This window comes from Mus caroli, unplaced genomic scaffold (genome assembly GCF_978045245.1).
Source record: "Mus caroli unplaced genomic scaffold, Mus_caroli_1 scaffold_6, whole genome shotgun sequence".
Classification (NCBI taxonomy): domain Eukaryota; kingdom Metazoa; phylum Chordata; class Mammalia; order Rodentia; family Muridae; genus Mus; species Mus caroli.
The window spans coordinates 12,172,722-12,193,613 of record NW_028227261.1 but is presented as its reverse complement, the minus strand read 5'-3'; the positions used below and the strand labels follow the sequence as shown (position 1 = coordinate 12,193,613).

At 44.2% G+C, this 20,892-nt stretch overlaps 1 protein-coding gene across 5 annotated transcripts in view; it reads right to left on the bottom strand.

Annotated features, from left to right (window-relative positions):
- Vps13d (vacuolar protein sorting 13 homolog D) overlaps positions 1-20,892 on the bottom strand; it is a 223,463-nt gene that overhangs the window by 35,485 nt on the left and 167,086 nt on the right. For all 5 annotated transcript variants that reach the window (XM_085838693.1, XM_029475918.2, XM_029475920.2 and 2 more), the window contains 2 exons: positions 12,768-12,900; positions 9,182-9,377 (listed from right to left, as the gene is read on the bottom strand). In XM_085838693.1, the coding sequence (XP_085694819.1) occupies positions 9,182-9,377; positions 12,768-12,900 (329 nt within the window). The remainder of the gene's footprint in view (positions 1-9,181; positions 9,378-12,767; positions 12,901-20,892) is intronic.

Genomic DNA, 20,892 nt, shown 5'->3' with positions numbered 1-20,892 from the left:
GAATATGAGGCCAACCTAGAATGAGCAAGTCTGTGCCTCAATACCCTCTCACCCCAAAGAGACGTTATATCCTTAAATTGAGATTTATTTTAAGGGTTGTGAGATGGTTCAGTGGTTAAGAGTACTGGATGCCCTTCTAAAGGTTCTGAGTTCAATTCCCAGCAACCACATGATGGCTCACAAGCATCTATAATGGGATTTGATGCCCTCTTCTGGCACACAGGTTTACATGTAGATAGAGTACATATACATAATATCATAATATAAATAAATCTAAAAAAAATATTTTAAAGAAAAAGCTTTTTTTTTTTTAAAGTAAGAAAACAGTGCAGGCCAAAATCATAGGATTTAAATATTGTTCTTAACAATTGCAAAGCAGATAATGCTGAATGAGTAAACATGATACAAATAACTGAAACATCAAAGAATCATTTATTAGCTTTAAAAACAGTGATTAAACTATTTGTTTTGAAAGTGCTGCAATAAATCTGGAAATAAATGGTGGGGAATGGATATGAACACACGGCACCTATAACTGCCGCTGGCTGTAGTTTTACCCTTTTAAAGCCATCAAATTACTAGCACTACCAGAGCACGAAAGAGAGATTAAGGGCATTAACAGGGTGATGGAGATGGCTCAGTAGTTAAGAGCATCAGCTATTCTTCCAGAGGAATCAGGTTTGATTCCCTGCACCCACATGGCACTGCACAACTGTCTGGAATTCTAGTTCCAGGGGATCCAATGCCCTTTTCTGTCATCTGTGGGCAGAGCAGCAGGCATTCTTGTGGTATATATACATACATACAAACAAAACATCCATACATATAAGATAGATGGATGGATAGATAGATATCATTACTACACGAACTAAATGGTTTGATGATGGTTGATGCTCAACTGAAAAACTCTTCAGAATAGTTTGACCCCAATTATTCAGATATTCTCATTTAATGCTACTGAATACATGCAAACAATAGAGTTCAATAATCAATGTCTATTGTCAATTTACAGTATTACTAAGCAACTGTATCTGAAAAATCAGAAGTCAAGAATGGGTGAACCTGAATTAATGGGATCCCCAGCAATTCAAACAGACTCAAAGCGATGATCTTAGATTCTACATCTTCCCTCGAAGACCCTTTCTCAACCTTTCTAATGCTACGACCCTTTATACAGTTCTTCATGTTGTGATGATCTCCAACCATACAATTATTTCATTGCTACTTCAGAGCAGCAATTTTGGTACTTTTGTGAACTGTAATGTAAGTATCTGCTATGTGAACCCTGACAAGCCAGGTGGAAAGCCCTGCTCTAAGGGATGGCAAAGCATATGCAAGCCCTGCTCTAAGGGATGGCAAAGCATATGCAACAGTTGGGTTACTTTCGCAGTAGGAGGGGAACAGGTGTCAGCTCTTCCCACCCCAATTGTGCCTCTGGGGTCAACTGGTGAAATCTGGGGAACCTATGAGCCCTGCCCTGGCCATTCTTCCTTACTCAGCAAGGCTGACTGGATTCTAGCCAGGATCCCCAGGACCCAGGCTCTTCAAGAGAAGAGGTGGAGCTCTGTTCTGCCTCTTTGAAGTTTTCTGTGGTTGCTGGGATTTTATGATATGACCTGGGTCGCCCCTGCCATTCTCAATGTTTGAAGTCTGTTTGGGGAAAGTGTACCAGGAGCCGACTCCAGTGTGAACAGAGAGCAACAGCCTCATAAAAACAGCTTTCCTTCAGGAGTTCAAAGGGCTTCTCCAAATGCTGTGGGCTGGCCCTGCTCTACCAGCTTTGCTAGTGTACACAGCTACAGAGTGGGCAAGTAAACTCTGAAACCAAGACACAGTTCCCCTCCACCTGAGGATAGTCGGGGTTGTGCTAACCCAACCCAGTATCCTTCCAACAGGATGGACCTAGGCTTTCTGCTCAGCACTTATCCTGTCAAAATTATAGTTTATTGGGTTGGGCAGGTTAAGGTAAAGGACTAAATGAAGTAAATTATTGTAAGAGGTCTTTCTGGTATGTGATAAAATCTTCCCAATCATTACTTTGTGAAATCTAGTAAAATCCTGGAGCAAGCCAGGAGGAGGGCTGACAATGGTTGGCCAAAGTCCAACGTGGAGCATCAAGATACTGTTGCTGCCCTCACCTCTTCAAGATTAATCCAACATCACTGATAAGTGCTGTTTATCAGCAAAAGGAAGATCATCACTACATTTTACAACAGAACAGCTTGTTGAAAATTAACCAGGCACAAGTGTACCTGCCACCAGCAACGTGCTTGCACAGTTACTTAAGGTGAGGGAAGGGGATTGCTTTACATATTTGCAAATCTCTTGTGAGTCTTCCTTAATCGAAACAGCTATATTCTATCTGTTCCTACATGCACTCTGTTGGGGGTTCTGGAAAATGCCATTGTACACCCATTAGAGATTACTGGTATAGAACTATTGTGGAACTATATAGTTCATACATGAGTACATGGATGTAAGAATATGGTTGTTATGCAGCTGGGGTTCCTCAGGGGTCCCTGCTCTAAAAGTCCCCAGACCTGCACTAAGGAAAGCGCTTTACACTCCGTATTTAATCCACTCAGGATACTGATTGGTGACACTGTCCACTGACTTGATTATATAAGTACTCTATGGTCAGACAGTTTCACCCAGAGCTTACTGCCACTGAAAACGTGGATCTGATCTGATTTTACTCTTCTCTCGTAAGCCAAATTAGTGAGCAATTTCACAGCATTCTTTCTGTCTTTGAAAGGTGTTCTGGAGGGTGCCCAAAGCTACTGGCAAGCTTACAAACCTTCACCCCTACCAAATCTTCTACTAATCTTCCACTAATTACTGCTCTGCAGCAGAGGATTAATTGTGTGTAGTTCAGAATTCTTCCCATCTGAAGTTCTTTGGGAGAGGGGCTTCCAGTTCCACCTGGAGCCTCTCTTCAAGGAAGATCCCAGCCTCATCCCAGGCAAAGATGCTACTGCAGTTAGGAGTCAATGTGCATGCATTGTTCTATGCCTCTGAGGCCTTCACAGTGGACTCTCACAGGCAGTAAACAGCTCTGCATAAAATACAGACCTCTCTCTGGGATAATTATGAGCATTGCTTTACTGCAAGTTCAGACTGAAGACCTTGAATTTGAGTTCTGTGAACTCACTGAACACAGGCAAGAAGGACCAACAATGGCCAGATCATTGGTTCTCTGATGGCAGAAAGCTCAACCCTGACAGCCATCTGTGTAGGACATGTTGGTTCAGACACTGAGCCTGCTCTCTTCCCTAAGTTCAGTCAGTTTTCACTTTGGGAGCAGGATCAAGCTTTTTCCATGAAGTCAGTCATCCTGGCATGCCAAAAATGGCAAAAATGAGACGCTCTCCTTTCTAGAAAGGATTATAATGTACCATGACCAAAAAAGTGGGTTTTTTTCCCCTCTTAACAGATAATCTTGCATAAAAATGAGTCATGGGATTTCAGAAATGGAAGGCTTTTTTCAAATACATGTGAGCATGAACACACACCTTGCCTTTCTCTCGCAGCAGTAGCGCTGAGCTTTCCATAAGTCATGCTATAATGAGGACGGCATTGTCTGGGGCCTTTTGAGTGAAGGGGAGTGGAGGATTTAGAGTTCAGCAAGAGGGAAGAAGTCTGTCTCAGAAAATAAGACTTCTCTACTTGTGTTTCTGCGAGAGAATCTTAACTTATAAGGCATGAAGGCCTGTTAAGATGTTTCTTAAAAATATCTTCTCCTGTAATTCCCTCAGCCTGAGTTCAGACCAGAGTGAGGCAGCCACTGTCATTAATGCAGCATAGCTTCCGGCATAGCTTCTGTGGTAGCATGGGAAGACTGAGGAAAGAGAATATGCCCACACCGTGAGGAACGGAGGAGCTATGGCTCTCATTTTGTAGCCAAGAGCAGAAGATAGACGATGTGGAGACCATGATGTCCACTATGCCCCGTGGACAGCAGAGGAGAGGCCAGACAGTCCCCTCCTTTTGTTAGGGCATGGTAATGATGTTCTGGCTTCACAGGAACGGGGTCCCAGGAATACTGACTGTAATCATGCCATGCCCCAGCAGAAGGGTACCAGGCTGACCTACACAATTATCTAGGACTGGGCAAAGAGCCTCACAGTCAAACACAGAGAGCTCCAGCCTTCACCCTGTCAATATCCACATCAGCATCCCTGCTCCCAGCTCATAGGACTCATCTGTAAGGTCCATGGTTGAACTTAAACAAATGAGAGATAGGGGCTGCAGGCTGAATAACCCAGTGCATCTTCAGAGTGTTAATTTTCCTGGGTAGCAAATGAAAACATTTCCTTAGAACAAACATGGAAAAAAAAAAACCATAAAATTAATTTGCAACATATAGACCAAACAGGAACTTCCAGAGAAATGCTGGACCTGTTCAAACAAGGAGTCTGCCTCTCCATCTCAATGGGAACACTGCTGGGGAGACTGAGAACACTTATGAACACCTTCACTGTTAAGCTTTGTTCTCTGGGAAGTCCCAAAAGCCTGCTCAATGTCTGAATGTGACACCAAGTCCAAGGCAGAGGTACTCAAAGCAGGAGCACCACAGCCAGAGAAGTACTGGAAGCAACTCAAAGGAAGGTGTAAACTCTGTAGCAGAAAGGATTCTAACTTAGGAAAAGCCATTTGGTTTCTCACCAACAGGCCATTAAAAGTGTCATTAATAAACTTTAGGTGGTGTCTTGGGAATGTTTTTACTGAAAAAGTCAAAGATGCCCCCCACATAAATCCTCTGTGAAATCAACCCAGGCTTATTATTCAAAAGCTTCCTAGCAACTGGAATCTATGCCTGGGCTTGGTACAGGGTCCTGGGATTCCTGAGCATCAGTCCTGATGGCTATATTCTTAAATACTGATCTATCATCATCCTTCAAACTCCCCTTCCTACTTATCTAACTTAAATAACCAGATAAGCCCAGCACTCCTGGCCTTTGCTAAATGGGTTTAAATATTTCAAGTTCTGCCAACTCCCATTTCTCTTGCCTTTTGGGGTCTTGACTGAAAAGGTGAAGAAATATTTTGGAGGAAACCTCTGGGCCTGGCTTCATAAATCTCTGTCTGCTACTTTCCCAGCATGCTGTATTGCCAAGAGCCCACAACACAGAGAGAAGTGTGGGCCTAAGCAGGCAGTTCCACCTTTACTTGAAAATTAGTCTCTTTCTGGACATCCCTGTCAGTACCACTGCATTCAGGCAGAGAACCAGGCATGCACATGGCCGGCTGCCCTGCTTGGCCTGGTCTGCTCAGAGTGTGCCAGGCGCACTCATATGGCATCAATGGCACTGCAAGCATCTGTGCCATTTTTATACTTTACTTGAGAACAGACAAATGTGGCCCACTCCATGTAGACTAGAAGACGCACCCTGAGCCAGCAGAACACTGCCTTGGAAAAAGCTTCCTGTTTCAGTTCCAAACCACACATACTTGTAGAGTTAACAAATGCAGCGGGGGATACTGGTCTGCAATGGATGCATGGGCCAGAGGCGCTGCTGTCCTTGGCCTTCTTCTTCCCCCTCCCTTACTGGCCTTCCTAAGGACTGTTAGGCTGCATGGGAACAGTGGAAGAAAGTTAGGTGGCTGTCTGTTTGGAATGCCCAACAAGAGGAACTTAGAAGTATTTTAATCTGAAAGGACATAAAGAGGGGGGTTCCCTATAAATAAAATCCTGCTCAAATAAACATGAGAAGGAGCCAGTGTTTCCTGTAAAGCTACTATGCAGATGGATTACTGGAAGGAATACTCTTTCACAGTTTTATGACTTACTTCACTATCATCTGCTCAAAAGTTGGGTCATTTAAAACATAGATGGCTGAGATCTAAGCCTTCAACAGGATGAAATATGGCAAAGGAAGCAGAGAATCTCTTCCAAGTACAGACTCAGAGGCAGAACTCTTGGACTCTTGGGTTCTATTCCTGGCTAGCTCCCTGAGCTCAGGTCAGTCTTCGGTCAGAATCTCACTTTTAATCCCTTCAAATCATTTGTTAGTCCCTGTTGTCTAAACAGTGGGGAAAACCCTGAGTAACACCCCTGGACCCTGTTCAATCAACGGGGATGGCTGGAGATGGTTCTACCTCACTTCCAAGAAGCCTGGGTGATTTAACCCTTGGGTAGTGTCAGGATGTTGTGGAGAGACCTTAGTGTTATCAGAGCAAAGCCCAGAGACAAGGACACATTTCTCCACCTGCTGGGAGCTCTGACCATGCCCTGAAGATAATATTGCTAGCCTTTCTGTAGTTCTTCATGCTTCTACATTAAAATAACCCTGGTTGGGCTTCAAACCCTTGGGAGGTAGACTATTTAATAGACAGGTATATCCAATCTCTTATTTATAGATGGGAAATGCTGAGGTGTGGACAGGCTAGAGATCAAACCAACGAGTCAGGTTTAATAAGTTAGCAGGGTTTGGGACTCTGCCCTGCTGTTTTCTGGGTCAAGTGTTCTGCTCTCTGCAACACATGGCTTCTTATTAATAACCTGGGCCTAGAAAAATATGCAGAGGGAGCCAGGTGAAAGGCTACTGTTTGCCCTTTGGAAGACCCCGTTCCACCTTTTCAATACAGTAGAGGGTACCATGATTGATCTACTGGCCTGTGGGCACAGCTGCTGAGACGTTCATAGTCACTGGTCCTGAAAAAGCTGCGAGGACAGATTCAAGTGGATAACTCCCCCTCTGAATGGCCCTTGCCCATGGGCCCTTCACTTAGTTCTGTGGCTTGTTTCTAAGCAGAGAGATTGTCCAAGCAGGGCACAGTTCAGCAGGGGCTGTGCTGGGGTCATGCTGTAAGCTGCCTGAGTCTGGCTTTACTATCTCTAACCAGCTGTGTGGCCTTGGACCAACCACAAGGCTTTCTGAACAGTCTGTAAGTAAAGCTTAAAGATGTGTGAGACTGTCCAGGTAGAAGCCTCTAGACAGTGCTTGGAACTCTGTGAGAAGCTCATTCTACTTGGTCTGTTCTGCCAGGTTCCCTTTCGGCAATTCTTCCCTTTGCCTGTTCAATCCTTACTTGTACTTTAGGCTTCATCTCTAGGAAAAGTCTGTCCTGATTCCTTAGGCCTCTGGACCAGCCATCCCATACCTGCACATTTTCTGATCAGACCCATCACCACACTATCTCTACATCACTTCTGGGTCATCTAGCATCATTCTGCAAATAAAGATGTATATGATTGTTTGTGTCTGCTGCCCTGATTAATCCTAAGTATTCCAAGGCTAGGAATAGTCTTATTTCCTGTTGTATTCTCAGCCTAGAGTTCATAGGAACATTTCAATCAATATTTAATAACTGGAAATAAATGAGTGAATGACAGAAACTGGATGGCACTAAGTCAAACGTTCTGAGGAAATGCTGGGTGACTGATAAAAATGACAAGAATATCTCTATTCCTACAGCAATCATGGTGACATGATTTGTGCTCCTCGAAAGAATTGAAAACATCCTGCAGGCTTGCAAACCAACACTGTGCAAAGGTCAAAACATTTCTCTTCAGTCAATATTATTAACCTCTTTGCAGCACAGAAATCATCTTTTAAAGATTCAATGTTTAAACATGTGTCTATGTGGGGAGGAGGTGTCTGTGCATGTGTGAGTATGAGTCCTTATGGAGGTAAGGGCACACCTTAGCTGGAGTGAAGGTGGTTGTAAGCCATACAACATGGGTGCTGGGAACTGAAATCAGGGTCTCTGCAAGAGCACTGCATGGTTTACCCACTGAGCCACTTTTCTAGAACCTTACAAAAATTTCTTTTTTGAGCAAACATACTAATCCCTTGATGTTTTGGTGTTTTAACAAATAAAGAATAATCCTTTGAGAATGTTTGGGTTCTTCAGTTGTATTTACACTGCATGCTGGAAGAGACCTCTTGAGCTTTGAGCAGAAATAAAGAACTAACTGGAAATACTTTGGAGGTTTCTCTACTGCCTGAGCATCTTCACTGCTCCACACATACCTCAAAATAGACATCAGGGTTATTTTAGCTTTATATCTGAGAATAAAATGTGGCTTAACTTGTGTGCAGCCTCCACCTTACTACCATACTGCTCCACACACCCCAAGCAGCTACTTCCAGACGGAAGACATTTTGGCAGAACACACAGCAAGGACCTGGTCTATAATCACAAGCACTTCTACTACAGCAACATGTCACTGATGAAGTTCCCTGATGGCAGACAATGGCACTCATTTTAATTGGGGTTGACTTCACTTTGAATCTTACTGAAAAAGCAACAGGTATAGGCATAGCCAACCAGCTTCTAAACAGGTAAAATGCTTTATTTGGGGATCATCAACTATGTAGGCTGCAGTGAACTTCCTTGGGCTTAGTGGAGCCCCTCTAGGAACAGCAACCCTCCTTGTCTCTTTGGAGACGGGAAGCTAAAATAGACCATTAAACAAACACCAAGCTAAAGTGGCTGGGTTCTGTGGACATAGGCCATCTCCAGTTTTTAGTCCTAGTTGGTATCAAGACAAGTCAATATCTCATAGCAGAATGACCAGCTTGCTTCTGGAAGTGGTGTTGGCTCCTTTTCCAAAGGCTGGAGGACTGGCTGGCATTTTTGACTAGAGGGAAACCTAAGAAGGAACAACCCATGTGGTTAACTTCATGGTTAGTTAACCATGTGCAACTTCATGTACTAGAACTACACTGGGTCTAGGAGCAAAGACCACCAAGCAGCCTTCAGTGGGCTGATGGCGTAAGGGGTACAACTAGCTCAGGGAACTTATAATGATACAGTGGTACTACTGATCTCTTTGATGAAAGAACCAGACATTGCATTTTCTTATCTATTTTCAACATAGTATCTTAGCCACTTAAAGAAAAACCTGTGCCACTTTTTGTGTAGGTGGGTGGAGTGAGAGCAGGATTCATATAGCCCAGGCTGGCCTTGAACTTAAACTGAACCTTAAGCTCTTGGTTCTTCTATGTGTATTTCCCCAGTGCTGGAATTACAAGCATATGCTATCCCTTCTTCATGCCACGGCGTGCCTCCTTTTTATATATTTTTATTGCACAAGTCAAGACATTTCTGCTACATGTTTAAGTTAAACAACATAACTAAGTCATACAGAATATTATCAAACACATCTATGTGGACTAGCGAGTCCTCAGACCTGAGTTCAAAAGTAGAGATCAACTCTCACCATGACACTGACCTGGGACCACTGAGTGTGGCTGTGTCTCTCACTGCCTGAGCTGTTTCTGATGCAAAATCCAGGGCACCTGCCACTGGCTTGGTCACAGTGCCAACGAGTCCCTTGCCAAGGCCAGATATGAAGCCACTGACTCCTCCTTCTGTTTTTACACCTTCCACTGTTGATGTTATAACACTGGTCAATCCACCAATGATACCTAGTGAGAAAAACAAAGAAACAAAACCAAACAAGGTCACTGTCACCTGGCCAAGGTCACTGCCAACAGTATCTCAAACCAAATTTCTAGTTTCTGCATCTGGAATGATAAAGGCAGTCTGTTGATCTCTAAACAGGCCACAAGTCAAGAGACCCAAGGGACTTGTCTAGAAAGTCCAGAATCAGAGGACACTGTAATAGTCTGTGAGTTAGAAGGAACACATGTCTAGGATAATTTTAAAAAAAGAAAATCAAAACCAAAACAAAACCCCTGGGCTATATTAAGAGTGTAGTAGGTAGAGGGCCTGCCTAGTGCACAAAGCCTTGGTTCAGTCCCCATTGCTACATAAAACCAGAAACAGTAGCACACACTTGTAATCCTAGTACTAGGGAGGTAGAGAACAGAGACCAGAAATTCAAGGCCATCTTGAATTCAGCTACATAAATTCAAAGACAGCCTGGAATAAGTGAGACCCTGACTCAAACTGAAAAAAAAAAAAAAATTACAGAAAAGTCATCAGTCCATTAGTCACTGTTTTAATGAAAGCAAAGGTGAGAAGCTAATGGCGGTCTTTTTCTTCTTCTTCTTCTTCTTCTTCTTCTTCTTCTTCTTCTTCTTCTTCTTCTTCTTCTTCTTCTTCTTCTTCTTCTTCTTCTTCTCCTTCTCCTCCTCCTCCTCCTCCTCCTCCTCCTCCTCCTCCTCCTCCTCCTCCTCCTCCTTCTTCTTCTATTCCAAGTCTTAAGCAGCATACAGGCAATAAAGAGAGGATGCAGAGAAGGGGATAAAGCAACAGGAGACTAGGAAACAAGGTCCTTCGGAAAGATTTAAGTGCCTCTGAAATGTAAAGTTGGTAACCACGCTTCAATTTTCCATGAATACCACCACATGTTTGACATGGTTTATGTAATACTGCATGCTTTGCTGAAACCATTAGGTTAAACAATGAAGAATTCATTAAGGCACCCCAAATAGTTGCTAACACCACCCAAGAACCTTGGGGTTTTATCAAGCTTAAAAGACCAATCTAATTGAAAAGGGCATTCAAGCATTTATTTTAAAAGCTGACAGCAATGGTTGAAGTAGGCCCAAAAGTGTCTACAAGTTGGCAAAGGCTAGTGAGGTCACAAGCATTGCAGGGAAGAGGCAGGCCCAGTACAGTGACCATTTCTAGGACTCGGGCCAGGGACACTCACAGGATGTTTACCCTCTGACAGTTGGGGTGTGAGGAAGCTCTCTGCACTCTTCAGCTCTAGTGAGACAAATTAGGAAAGGAAACTGGTTGGGTGAGAGTGTCCTAAGAATTCATAGAGTTTCTTTCAGATTCAGGATCCTTTTGCTCCAGTGAGGCAACATTCCTATCCTAACTCAGAACAGAATTCTGGCTAAACAGCTAGGACTTAGGAGGTGGACTTCAATGGACCCAGATCAAATAGAACTCCAGTTTTTTATTCATTTATTTTATGAGTATGTGAGCATGCACGCGCACACACACACACACACACACACACACACACACACACACACGTACTCACACTGACACCTTCTCACACAAGCACACTTAGAAGCCAAAGTCCACATGAGAAAGCCAGGAGACAATTTACAGGAATCAGTTCTCCCCTTCCATTATGTGGGTCCTGGCTATTGAATGCAGTTTGTTAAGCTTGACAGCAACCATGTTTGTTCACTGAGCCATCTGATCTTCTCCAGGACTCCAGTTCCAAATTAAGGAGACTAGATAGACTCTGGTCTTATTATAATGCGATTCTTTTCCTCCTAAAGGAGACTCTCCTTTCATACTGCCCAGAGCTCAGTGCCCTCTTGGATGAAGTGGGTACTGGTTCTGGGCTCAGATTGGCCTAAGTGGCTCCTGGAGGGGCTGTGTATAGTAGCATAAGGACAATCTTTGATTGGAGGTGATTTGGCAACTGTGAACAATCACCCAGCTTCTTAGTACATAGCTGCGTTCATCCAAAAAGTGAGGCCAGCCACCTCTCTCTGAAGAGAGGACAGCAATTAGACACAGCAAAAATGTTCACATTAATTAAAACTGTGCTCTACTTGCTACTGTATTACACTACAGCTAATAAAGACGATTTAATCTTTACTCCAGAAGGATTATTCCAAATCCTACTTTAAAATTCTATAAACAGATTAATTTAGCCCAGTTTTACACCCTGCCTGATACTTGGTCATCCACTTTACAACTGATAGGGCTCAGAAAAGCCTTCCACTGTAAACACTGTACCCTAAGCTTAGAAGTAGTCATCATACATCATTATAAAACAGTGACCTCCCTTCTATTAAATATAGACAGTTGTGACTGATAGACTAGGGGACTGTCATCGTATCAATGATTCCTAGGGTCTGGTCAAAGCTGCTAGCCATCACTGAATATACTATGGGCCAGTGGGCTCTAGATGGCCCCTCTGCTTTTCTGACACTCAGGCCATTTGACAGTGAGTCACACATCACTGGCCATATGACCAGTGCCACAGGTGCTTGCAGAAGTATGAGCAGAAGTACCTAGGTCAGGAATAGGGGCAGCACTTCCTTCTGTGTGGCTGGGGGACGCTGGTAGAAAAATTGACTGGGCTTGTATTTCCAAAGGCTTTGGATGCCACATTTGGAATTTGCTAAGAAAACCACAGTAATAGGAAATGAGTGACAGTTGAAACAAACTCAGAGACAACACATGTCTGCCACCACCTTCTTTGCAATTACATGTTTTGTAATCCTGCATCTATCTTATAGATGCAGAAACACCACAATCATATGCTAGGAGCCACTTTTATATCTCAGTTTCTTTGAAAGGAACAAGTGGCAATCATCAGGCAGTCATGTGCACGGGTGTCTATGCATACATGCAGACATCTGAGGTCAACCTCTGATGTCATTCCTCAGGAGTCATCTACCTCTTGTTGCTGCTGCTGCTGTTAGAGAGTGTCTTTCACTTGGCTGTCTGAATGGCAAGCCCCAGGGATCCACATCTGGCTTTTGATGTGGTGCTGGGATTAAACTCGGGCCTTGTGCTTGCCTTGCCAGTGCTTTACCAACTTGGCCATTTTCTAAGCCCTCTAAAGGTAGTTTTAAAGCAACAGGTCCAGATTCTAAGAGGAGATTGATGGATTGATTGTATCTGATGCCCTTAGATATGGAAGCTAGAGAACTGGAAGGAAGTGCAGTGTGCTCAGCATCCCGAAAAGGGACAAGGACTTCAGAGAAGGAGTGAAAAGAAAGGCTATCAGACTCACCAAGACACCTTACCAGTATCTGCTGCTGGCAGCTTTCATCCCCCTCCCATCCCTTGCACTGAGATGTGTATATAAAGGTACTTATGAGGGGCCATGGCAAGAGGGGCATTCTTCCTTAACCTAATTGCAAGTGCCTTACCATGAGCCAAGCCATGGATGCCAGCCACAAGGTGCTCTCCACTGGTGGCAGCATGATATCTGATGTACTCTCGCTCTGACTGGTGCCGATTGTCCATCGTCTTCCCCAGGCCATCTGATAGTGTCCCTGCAAACTAGGACAAATTAAAACACAAAGAGGAGTTTTAAAGCTTCAATATTTTTGCTATTAAATAAATACCTCCCCTTGGACTTAGATAAGAGTACGTAAATTGTGATTACACAGAAAGGTTAGCTTCTGAGTTACATCCTATCTGCCCCAGCAGCCTGCCTCTTAAAACCCTGGGTAGCAGACTCAGGGAAACAAGAGGCACTAGAAGAATCCTCCCAAAGCATTACACATCTGTTGTACAATTTAGGCTGGACAACCCAAATCCAAAAAACCTTTACATGCAAGATATTCTAACATCTGAATCTTTTTGAGTACTGACACAGCACCACAGTGGAAAATTCCATGCCTTGTCCCATGTGGAGGATTGCAAATCAGATGCTGGTGCACCAGACTGTGTGTGAGGTGTGTATGAATCCCAGTATGAAACTGGGTGAATTTCACATCTAAACTTACATCTCCTCCCTCAGAAAATCTCACAGGTAAATAGTCCTGAGGCTGGGAAATCCAAAAATCGTAACTAGGTCTAGGCTGAAGTATTCTATGTAAGAGCTACCTTATCTGCACCCCTGAAACCTTATTAAATGTTAAAGGTGTGGAGGTTAGAGAGATGGCTTGACAGATTAAAACACTTGCCAAGCAAGCACAAGAACCCGAGTTCAAATCCCCACCACCCATGGAAAAAGTCGGTCACTGCTGTACAGGTGCCTGGCAACCTAGTGGTGTAGCAGTGGTTAAAAAGATTAACAGTAGATTTGAACCCATGATTTCAAGTGAAGATTCATCCTCTCCCACAAATCAGAGGATATTATCTATCCGGCATACTTTAGCCAGAGGGAGCAGGGTTGCTGGGGCTTGCTGGTCACCAGTCTATCTCTACGCTTAATGAAGGACCCTGTTTCAAGAAAATAAGGTAGAGACTGATAGAGTAGGGCACCTCTTCCTCTATCCTCTGGGTGCATACACAGACATACACATGTACATACACTACAAACATATACTAAAATACATACACATAAGCACATACATTTTTTTTTAACATTAAGTTAAAAAAATGGATAGAGGAGAATTGGGATCCTTTGATGTTCAGAACACAGCCTTTGTGCTGGTAATCAGTGTATTTCAAGGCAGGAGATGCCAGATTATCAGTCTAGGGTTTCGTATCAAAGTCTCTAGAGAACTGAGTAAAGGTGCAGCTTTGTAGGATGTTTGCCTGGCATGCACTGAGCATGGGGCTCAATGTGGAGAAAAGAAAAGGTGAGATGAACTTCCCTAAAGTTACACCTTCTTTTACTTACTTAACAATTACCAAGTGACCATCAGGTGCACAGCCCCATTGATCAAATGAAGAGAAGGAAGTGGGCAAAAAGATGAACAGCAGATTTGAACCCATGATTTTGAGTGCAAACCCATCATCCCCCATAAATCAGAGGATTTTATTTACTCTGGTTTACTTTACCCAGAGAAGCTGTCTCATCTATCAAAGCTGGATAAAAAGGATATAAACTCTGTTTTGTCACCAGACAATTTGAAAAGGTTTAGCATGACAGTTAATAAACCACAGGGTACTTATCCCCATCATTCAGGCATAAAAAGAGAAGGGTATCAAATATATAATTAACCTTCTCAGGAAGGATCTACCAAAACAACTGGTTTAAAGTGCCAATGACCCAGGACTAACCTCTTAGAGAACTCACAGGAATGTTATTTAGATATACAGCTTAATGAGAAGACTATAGGCCAACAGCCTGTTTGGAGGACCCGGGACACTGGGCATCCACCTGGGGTTCAACTTCATTCTGATTTGATGGAGGTGGGGTGAGGAAGCAGGGATTTGGGGTGTGGATAACACAGATCAGACCCTGCTCTGGAAACCATCAGTCCTGAGGCTTCCTGACAGGAGTGGCAGGTGAGTTCTGGACACCAGGAGGAAACAGCAAGTGCTTTCTGGTGGCAGCTATGGGAAAGCTCCTCCCACCAAGCCCACACCAATGTTGATGTGGTCTAGAGCATCAGTGGCACACCTTCTTGGAAACCTGATCCCCACCAAAGTTGGCTTCTCAGCCTCACCCTCTCCATCACTCTGTAGTTAGTTATAGAAATAAAGTTAATGGAAGCTAAGCACACAGTTTCCTTTGGAGCAATGAGAGGCACCAGGGGAGGTTGCAAATCTATGAACTTTGTCCTTGGAGAGCCACCACAGGATAGAAGGCCAGGAACCTGCACATGGGCCTGAGTCAGATGTCAGGCCCCTCTTGAGCACTGTGGAAGTTTTGGGTTGTGAGCCTCCATTTGCACTGGGGCGCAGCAATGGTACCTAGTTTACTATGTGGCTGACAGGATCAGCAACAGCAACTCAGGGCCTGGTGTCTAGCTAGTAGTCCTACCACCATTAGTCAGCTGCTAGTCCTAGGACAGTCACCCTTTTCAAAGGGTTAGAATTGTGGCCAGCCACAATTAACTTTAACACCCCATTCTTCACAGCAGATAAACTCAAGCCCCAAACCAAGTTGTCAGAGTAGGATCCCCTATAAAGTTACAGTGTTCAGAGAATGGCTTCCAAAACCTTCCCAGCTGTGACTTCAAGAATTTACACAGTGCATGTCTTTACAAAGCCCTGGACTTTGACTGGGGAGATGAGGACCAGCCTTGGGTCCTGTCCTGCAACCCCAGGTCTCATTACAATGAAAGTGATGACCTAGATGCATCAGCTAGCACTGCAGATCTGGAGCACCAGCACTGACAGTCTGAACACCTGTGCCAAAGCCCTGGAAGTACTGTGGTACAGCTGTGTGGTGCACATTAATGACAGTATCTACAGGACACCCTAGAGCACCCACGCCACATTCTCAGCTCTTCTTCCTCAGCTGGAGAAGAGCTCAACTCTATGAAGAAATTGTAGGTGAAGACCATGTTACCTTTTATAACAGCTAGTGAGGGTAAAGATAAGAACCACCTTTTCTTCTTCTGAGAGAGTATGGGAAATCACTAGGAGCGATGCCCAACATGACCCCAGCTCCTTCCAAGTCCCCTCTGTAAAACCAGAAGCTCAGCAGGGAGCCTATGACAAAGGCATTACTGCAGCTCGTTCTTCCACAGCTGCCCGACGCCTAGTGCCAATAAGCCCCTGCCCGAGAGAGCTCACTCTCCTCTCCAAATGCCAGCTTCTTCCAAATGCTTCTCTGATGCTTCATCTGTTTTTGTTTTGTTTTTGAGACAGGGTCTCTCTATGTGTGCCCAATCTGGTGATTCTCCTGTCTCAGACTATAGGCATGAAACACCCTGCTAGGAGCTTCGCTTTTGTTATTAAAGATGTCCACATCTAAGTTAATTTACTATTCTTACTCTTCTGCAATAAAAAACTATTTGTGCAAGCCATTTAGTTTTGCTGTTTATCACTTGTGAGTTGAAAGCATAAAGAGATATTCACAAGCTACTATTATAAAAGTCTGCCCTTCTAGAAAGCAGCCCTTTGCTTTGGCTTTGAGATTATCCTGTATAAGCCTATGCCGCTAAACAACTCCTAATCCTCCTGCTTCCACTCTCAAATGCTGGGATTGTGAGCACAGGGATTAAGACAGTGACCTCCTATCACTTTGGGGACCCATGCATGGTCATCTTTAAGGCCAGTTCCTCATACCGTACATCCAAGTGGGTAGGTAAAATAGACCACTGTCTCCCCATCACAGACAACAAGCTGATATGCAGGCTGTGGAAGGATTCTAGGAGCAGTCCTCTCTGCCCACAGCCTTGACTTTGCTTTGGCTGGGAAACACTCCCTCATCATGCCCTCAGCTTTGAAGGTAATCATCAACAGGGCGGAATGCTCACAAGACCTACAATGTCAGCGCTGAAGCGATCTGACTGACCCAGGGCACAGTCACCTTACCCCCTTGTCGCACTGTCTTGAGAATAACGAGAATGCTGGAGTCTGACACCCAGAGTATTCAGAGGAGATGTGACTCTTAGAGATTTCTAGAGAAAAGGACCAAAGTCCTTAGGATGTGAGCGACTTAAGCTTGGATATGTGGCTAGTCTACAGGCAGCAGTCCAAGAACTACGGGGGCCACCTAGAGGCTGTACGTGTATGTGTGTGTGTGTGTGTGTGTGTGTGTGTGTGAGAGAGAGAGAGAGAGAGAGAGAGTTGTAACAAAAAGACAATCACACCTGAATTCATATTCTGTCTGTGACACTTAATAGCAGAGAGACCATGGGCAGGGGCTTAACTCTTAGCCCCTAGATGGACATTAAAAAAAAATCCACTTTGAAGGATTTGGTGAGGTTAGAAAAGGTGGCACAGCACTTACTACAGGAGAGATGACATATCAGACACACAATTAAAACTATGTTGAGCAGTTTCAACCCCTGTAAAATGGTAAACGCATCTGATAGGGCCACTATGACATGACAGGATCCTCTAGTGTAGTGCATGCTGTCTGCAGAGGGACCTGGCAGCTGTGGAGCAGAGCATGCACTGGGCTAGCACTGGAAAAGCTACTGGCATCTGGTAGGTCATCTGTGAGTGAGTCGTCACTCTGGTGGTTACAATCGACACCTCCACAGCAGAGGGGATTTGCAGAGTTAAGTCAATCCAGCTCTTAAAAAAAAAAAAAAAGCTCAAGCCTACAAAAACACTTAAAGCTTCAAGTGAACGTCAGCCTAGCTAAGAAGAAAAGTGCCAAGGAACAGAACGTCCTTCAGAAACCTGCTCACGCACTTACAGTGGGTTCCCTTCTGTAGCTGACGGAAACATCAGCACTCGCCACACTTGTGCATTTTGGCCACAGTCCAAAGTCATTAAGTTCTATAAAGCAGTGTTTTCAGCACAGGGGTAAAAACCCTTAGAAGTACTTTAAGGTGCCCATTCTCCTGAACAGCTAACACACACTGTGCATCAACACTTCTCATTCCAAAATAATCCTGTTGTCTGTACACACGGAAACACTGAGTTAGTCTAGGCTTGGGACCTGGCTCTGAACCACTGATTTCAGAAATTTAAGTAGAGAGTAGAATGGCATAGAGGGAGAGAATTCACACTGTGTCCCTCAGTTCTGTCCTGCCTGTTTCCCTGACCCTTGCATGATACTCAGCAAGCATGGGTGCCAAAGGTATTTGGCTAGTGTAACAGGATCCTAGGCTTCAGTTTCTCCCTGTTCTCTGGGGCTCTTCTTTCACAGTTATTTACCTAATGGAAAGTTCCTCCTTAAGATCCTTGCAAACTGCTGGTGACAGTATCTTTCTTGTCACCAGGGCATTTCACAGGAAAAGAGAAAGAAGTAACAGAACTCTGTGGCATCGGGGAGAGGTTTTCTTTTCAGCCAAGAGCAAGACTGTACAACTGCAGCATGACCAGCAACAGTTCCAAGTTCACTCAGCAGTGCCCGGGACATACAATCACAATGGCCATCGCATGCTGTGCTACAGGCTGGCGGGAGTTCTGGGTGGTGCTGCCAACGAGTCCAGCATGCTGGAAACGGGGCAGTGGCATTTGTGTGTCACTAACAGCCCATCTCATCGAGAGTCATCTAGTTTATCTAGACCCCAGTTTATCCATCTGCACGTCTCTGCTTCAGAAGACTGCTCTAAGGGGTAGCAGAGGTAGCTGAAGCAGAGCACTGGACCCAGGGACTGCTCATCAATTCTAACAAGTTTCTCAGCAGCAGTTTGGGATTTTACACTCTAGAGTCAGTCTCAACTCTGCTGGTGCTATCGAAAAAACCTCCTTCAGGTCGGTTGAGACTTGACTCACTTCAAAACTAAGGTCCTAACTACTTTCTTCTGTTTGGTATCATGAAAACAGTTGCAATTAAAAAACAAAACAAAACCAAAAAACAAAACAACAACAACAAATCTGTTCTGGGGCTGGGGATTATTGCTCATCAGTAGAGCACTTGCCTAGGTTCAATCCGTAGCATTACCACACACGGAGAGAAGGAAAGGGGAGGGCAGAAAGCTTCCAAAATATTCTGGGAGTTTTGTCTTGACATTGAACCTTTCTGAAATACTTATGAACAGAAAGTTAAAGGAAATAATGACCCTAAACCAGTAACTATCTGTCACTGACAAAAGGCAAACTGCTCTCTGTCAGTTGGACAACAGTAAGGGTTGGAACAAATGGGGACACACTGTAGAGGAAAAAGGGAAAAGAAAAGGTACAAGTTTGGGCTTAGTGAAAAGGGGATATTTTGGAACCCCACATTTCTGTCTATAGAACACAGAGCACGCTGTTCCCACTTCTGTTTGGTTTGATTCTATGCAGTCCTGAGAACACAGACCCAACAGGGAAGCCCTGAGAATAGTAAGGCATTTGAAAGCTGGGCCAGATGCTCACTCTGTGTCAGCAGCACCTCCAAGCTGTGACCTTGCTTTTCCCTCTGCTCTCTGGAATCTTGAGGCCTTCCAGCTCTGGGATGTGCCTGTGTAGCTATTTCACAGACAAACACTTATCAGGACAGGCCACTCCTTCTCATTAAGAAACAAAGTTATCCACAGGCACTCGATTATCTCAGAGCACAAGGTCTAAAAGCAACCAGAAAGGTCCAGCATGGAGACTGCTGGGGTCGTAACTGGCCTGAGGCGCACACCAGCTGAACTGGCAAGTCTCTGCTGTTCTGCAACTGTGACCCAGTTATGAACTCAGATGTAGTTTCAGATTAATCCGGAAGCTCAGAGTGGTTTGAAGCACTTCCATAATAGGATTTGGCTTTTTCTCTCAAAAGGGCTGGTAGAGTTTGCAACAAGACTGAAAGCACAGAGACAGCAGAATGGAGGCAGGCTTAGAAGAGTGACCTCAACAGACCAGTAGACCAGGTTCAGGCAAGTCTTGATGTTTTCCCACATTGATTACAAGAATCATGTAGGCAACGTGTCTCTTGGGTTGTTTTGGGTTTTTTGTTTTTTTCAAATTTAAAAATTACATTGATTGCCAGACATGATGGGGCACACCTTTGATCTTCAGCACTCGGGAGGCAGAGGCAGGTGGATCTCTGTAAGTCTGAAGGCAACCTAAGGCATAGTGAGTTCCATGTCTAACAGAGCTATGTAGAGGAATCCTATCTTAAAACAACAACAAAAACTACACTGATTGATTGATTGATTTACAGGGGTGGGAGGTGGTGGAGGGAGGTTATATGTGTGCTACTGTGTTTGTAGAGCTAAGAGAACAATTTGTCAGTCAGTTTTCTCCTGTTACTATGTAGATACCAGGGGATCAAACTCAGATTACCAGATTTGGAGACAATCACCTTTTTACACTTGAGTCATCTCACAAGCCCAAGAAGCCTCTTTAAAGGCAGTTGTGTATGGAACTTGGCCCTTTAGTGGCTGCACATGCTGTAGTAATCAGACTTTCTTGGCAGATGATTGGTGGCTGTGTGTGGGATGCCAGCCACACAGCCCCTACCCCCCACAGCCCTGCTGAGATGCCTATGACACAGAGAGGAAAGCTGAAGGTGGCTCTGAACAGCTGTACCATCTTAAGATGATTTGTAACTGATAACCAAAGGTTCATGTCCAAGTTCTGAGCCAGATTATGAGGAAAAATACCCTCTGAGGTGGTCACATCATGATGCCTTGCTAGACTGGTGAATTATCTCCACTCTAGTGAGGCATATCGACATCATTTTTAAACATTTTAAAAACTTATTTTATGTGAATAGGTGTTTTCCCTATATATCTGTACAGCACATGCATGCAGTTCCCAAAGAGATCAGAAGAGGGTGTTGGATCCCCTGGAACTGGAGTTACAGGTGGTTGTGGGGTGCCATGTAAGTACTGTGTTATTGAACCTGGGTCCTCTGGAAGAGCAGCCAGTGCTCTTATCTTCTGAGCCATCTCTCTAGCCTTGGCACACAGACTTTGAGAAGTAGTTCCAGGCCACCCCTTCCATTAGCACTGACTAAGCCAACTGAAAAACTCGCTTTAGGGATGTTTAAGAACAAAACACAAACATGTCACTTACGAATTGACCAAACTCTCAAAATACAAAAATTTGGAAACT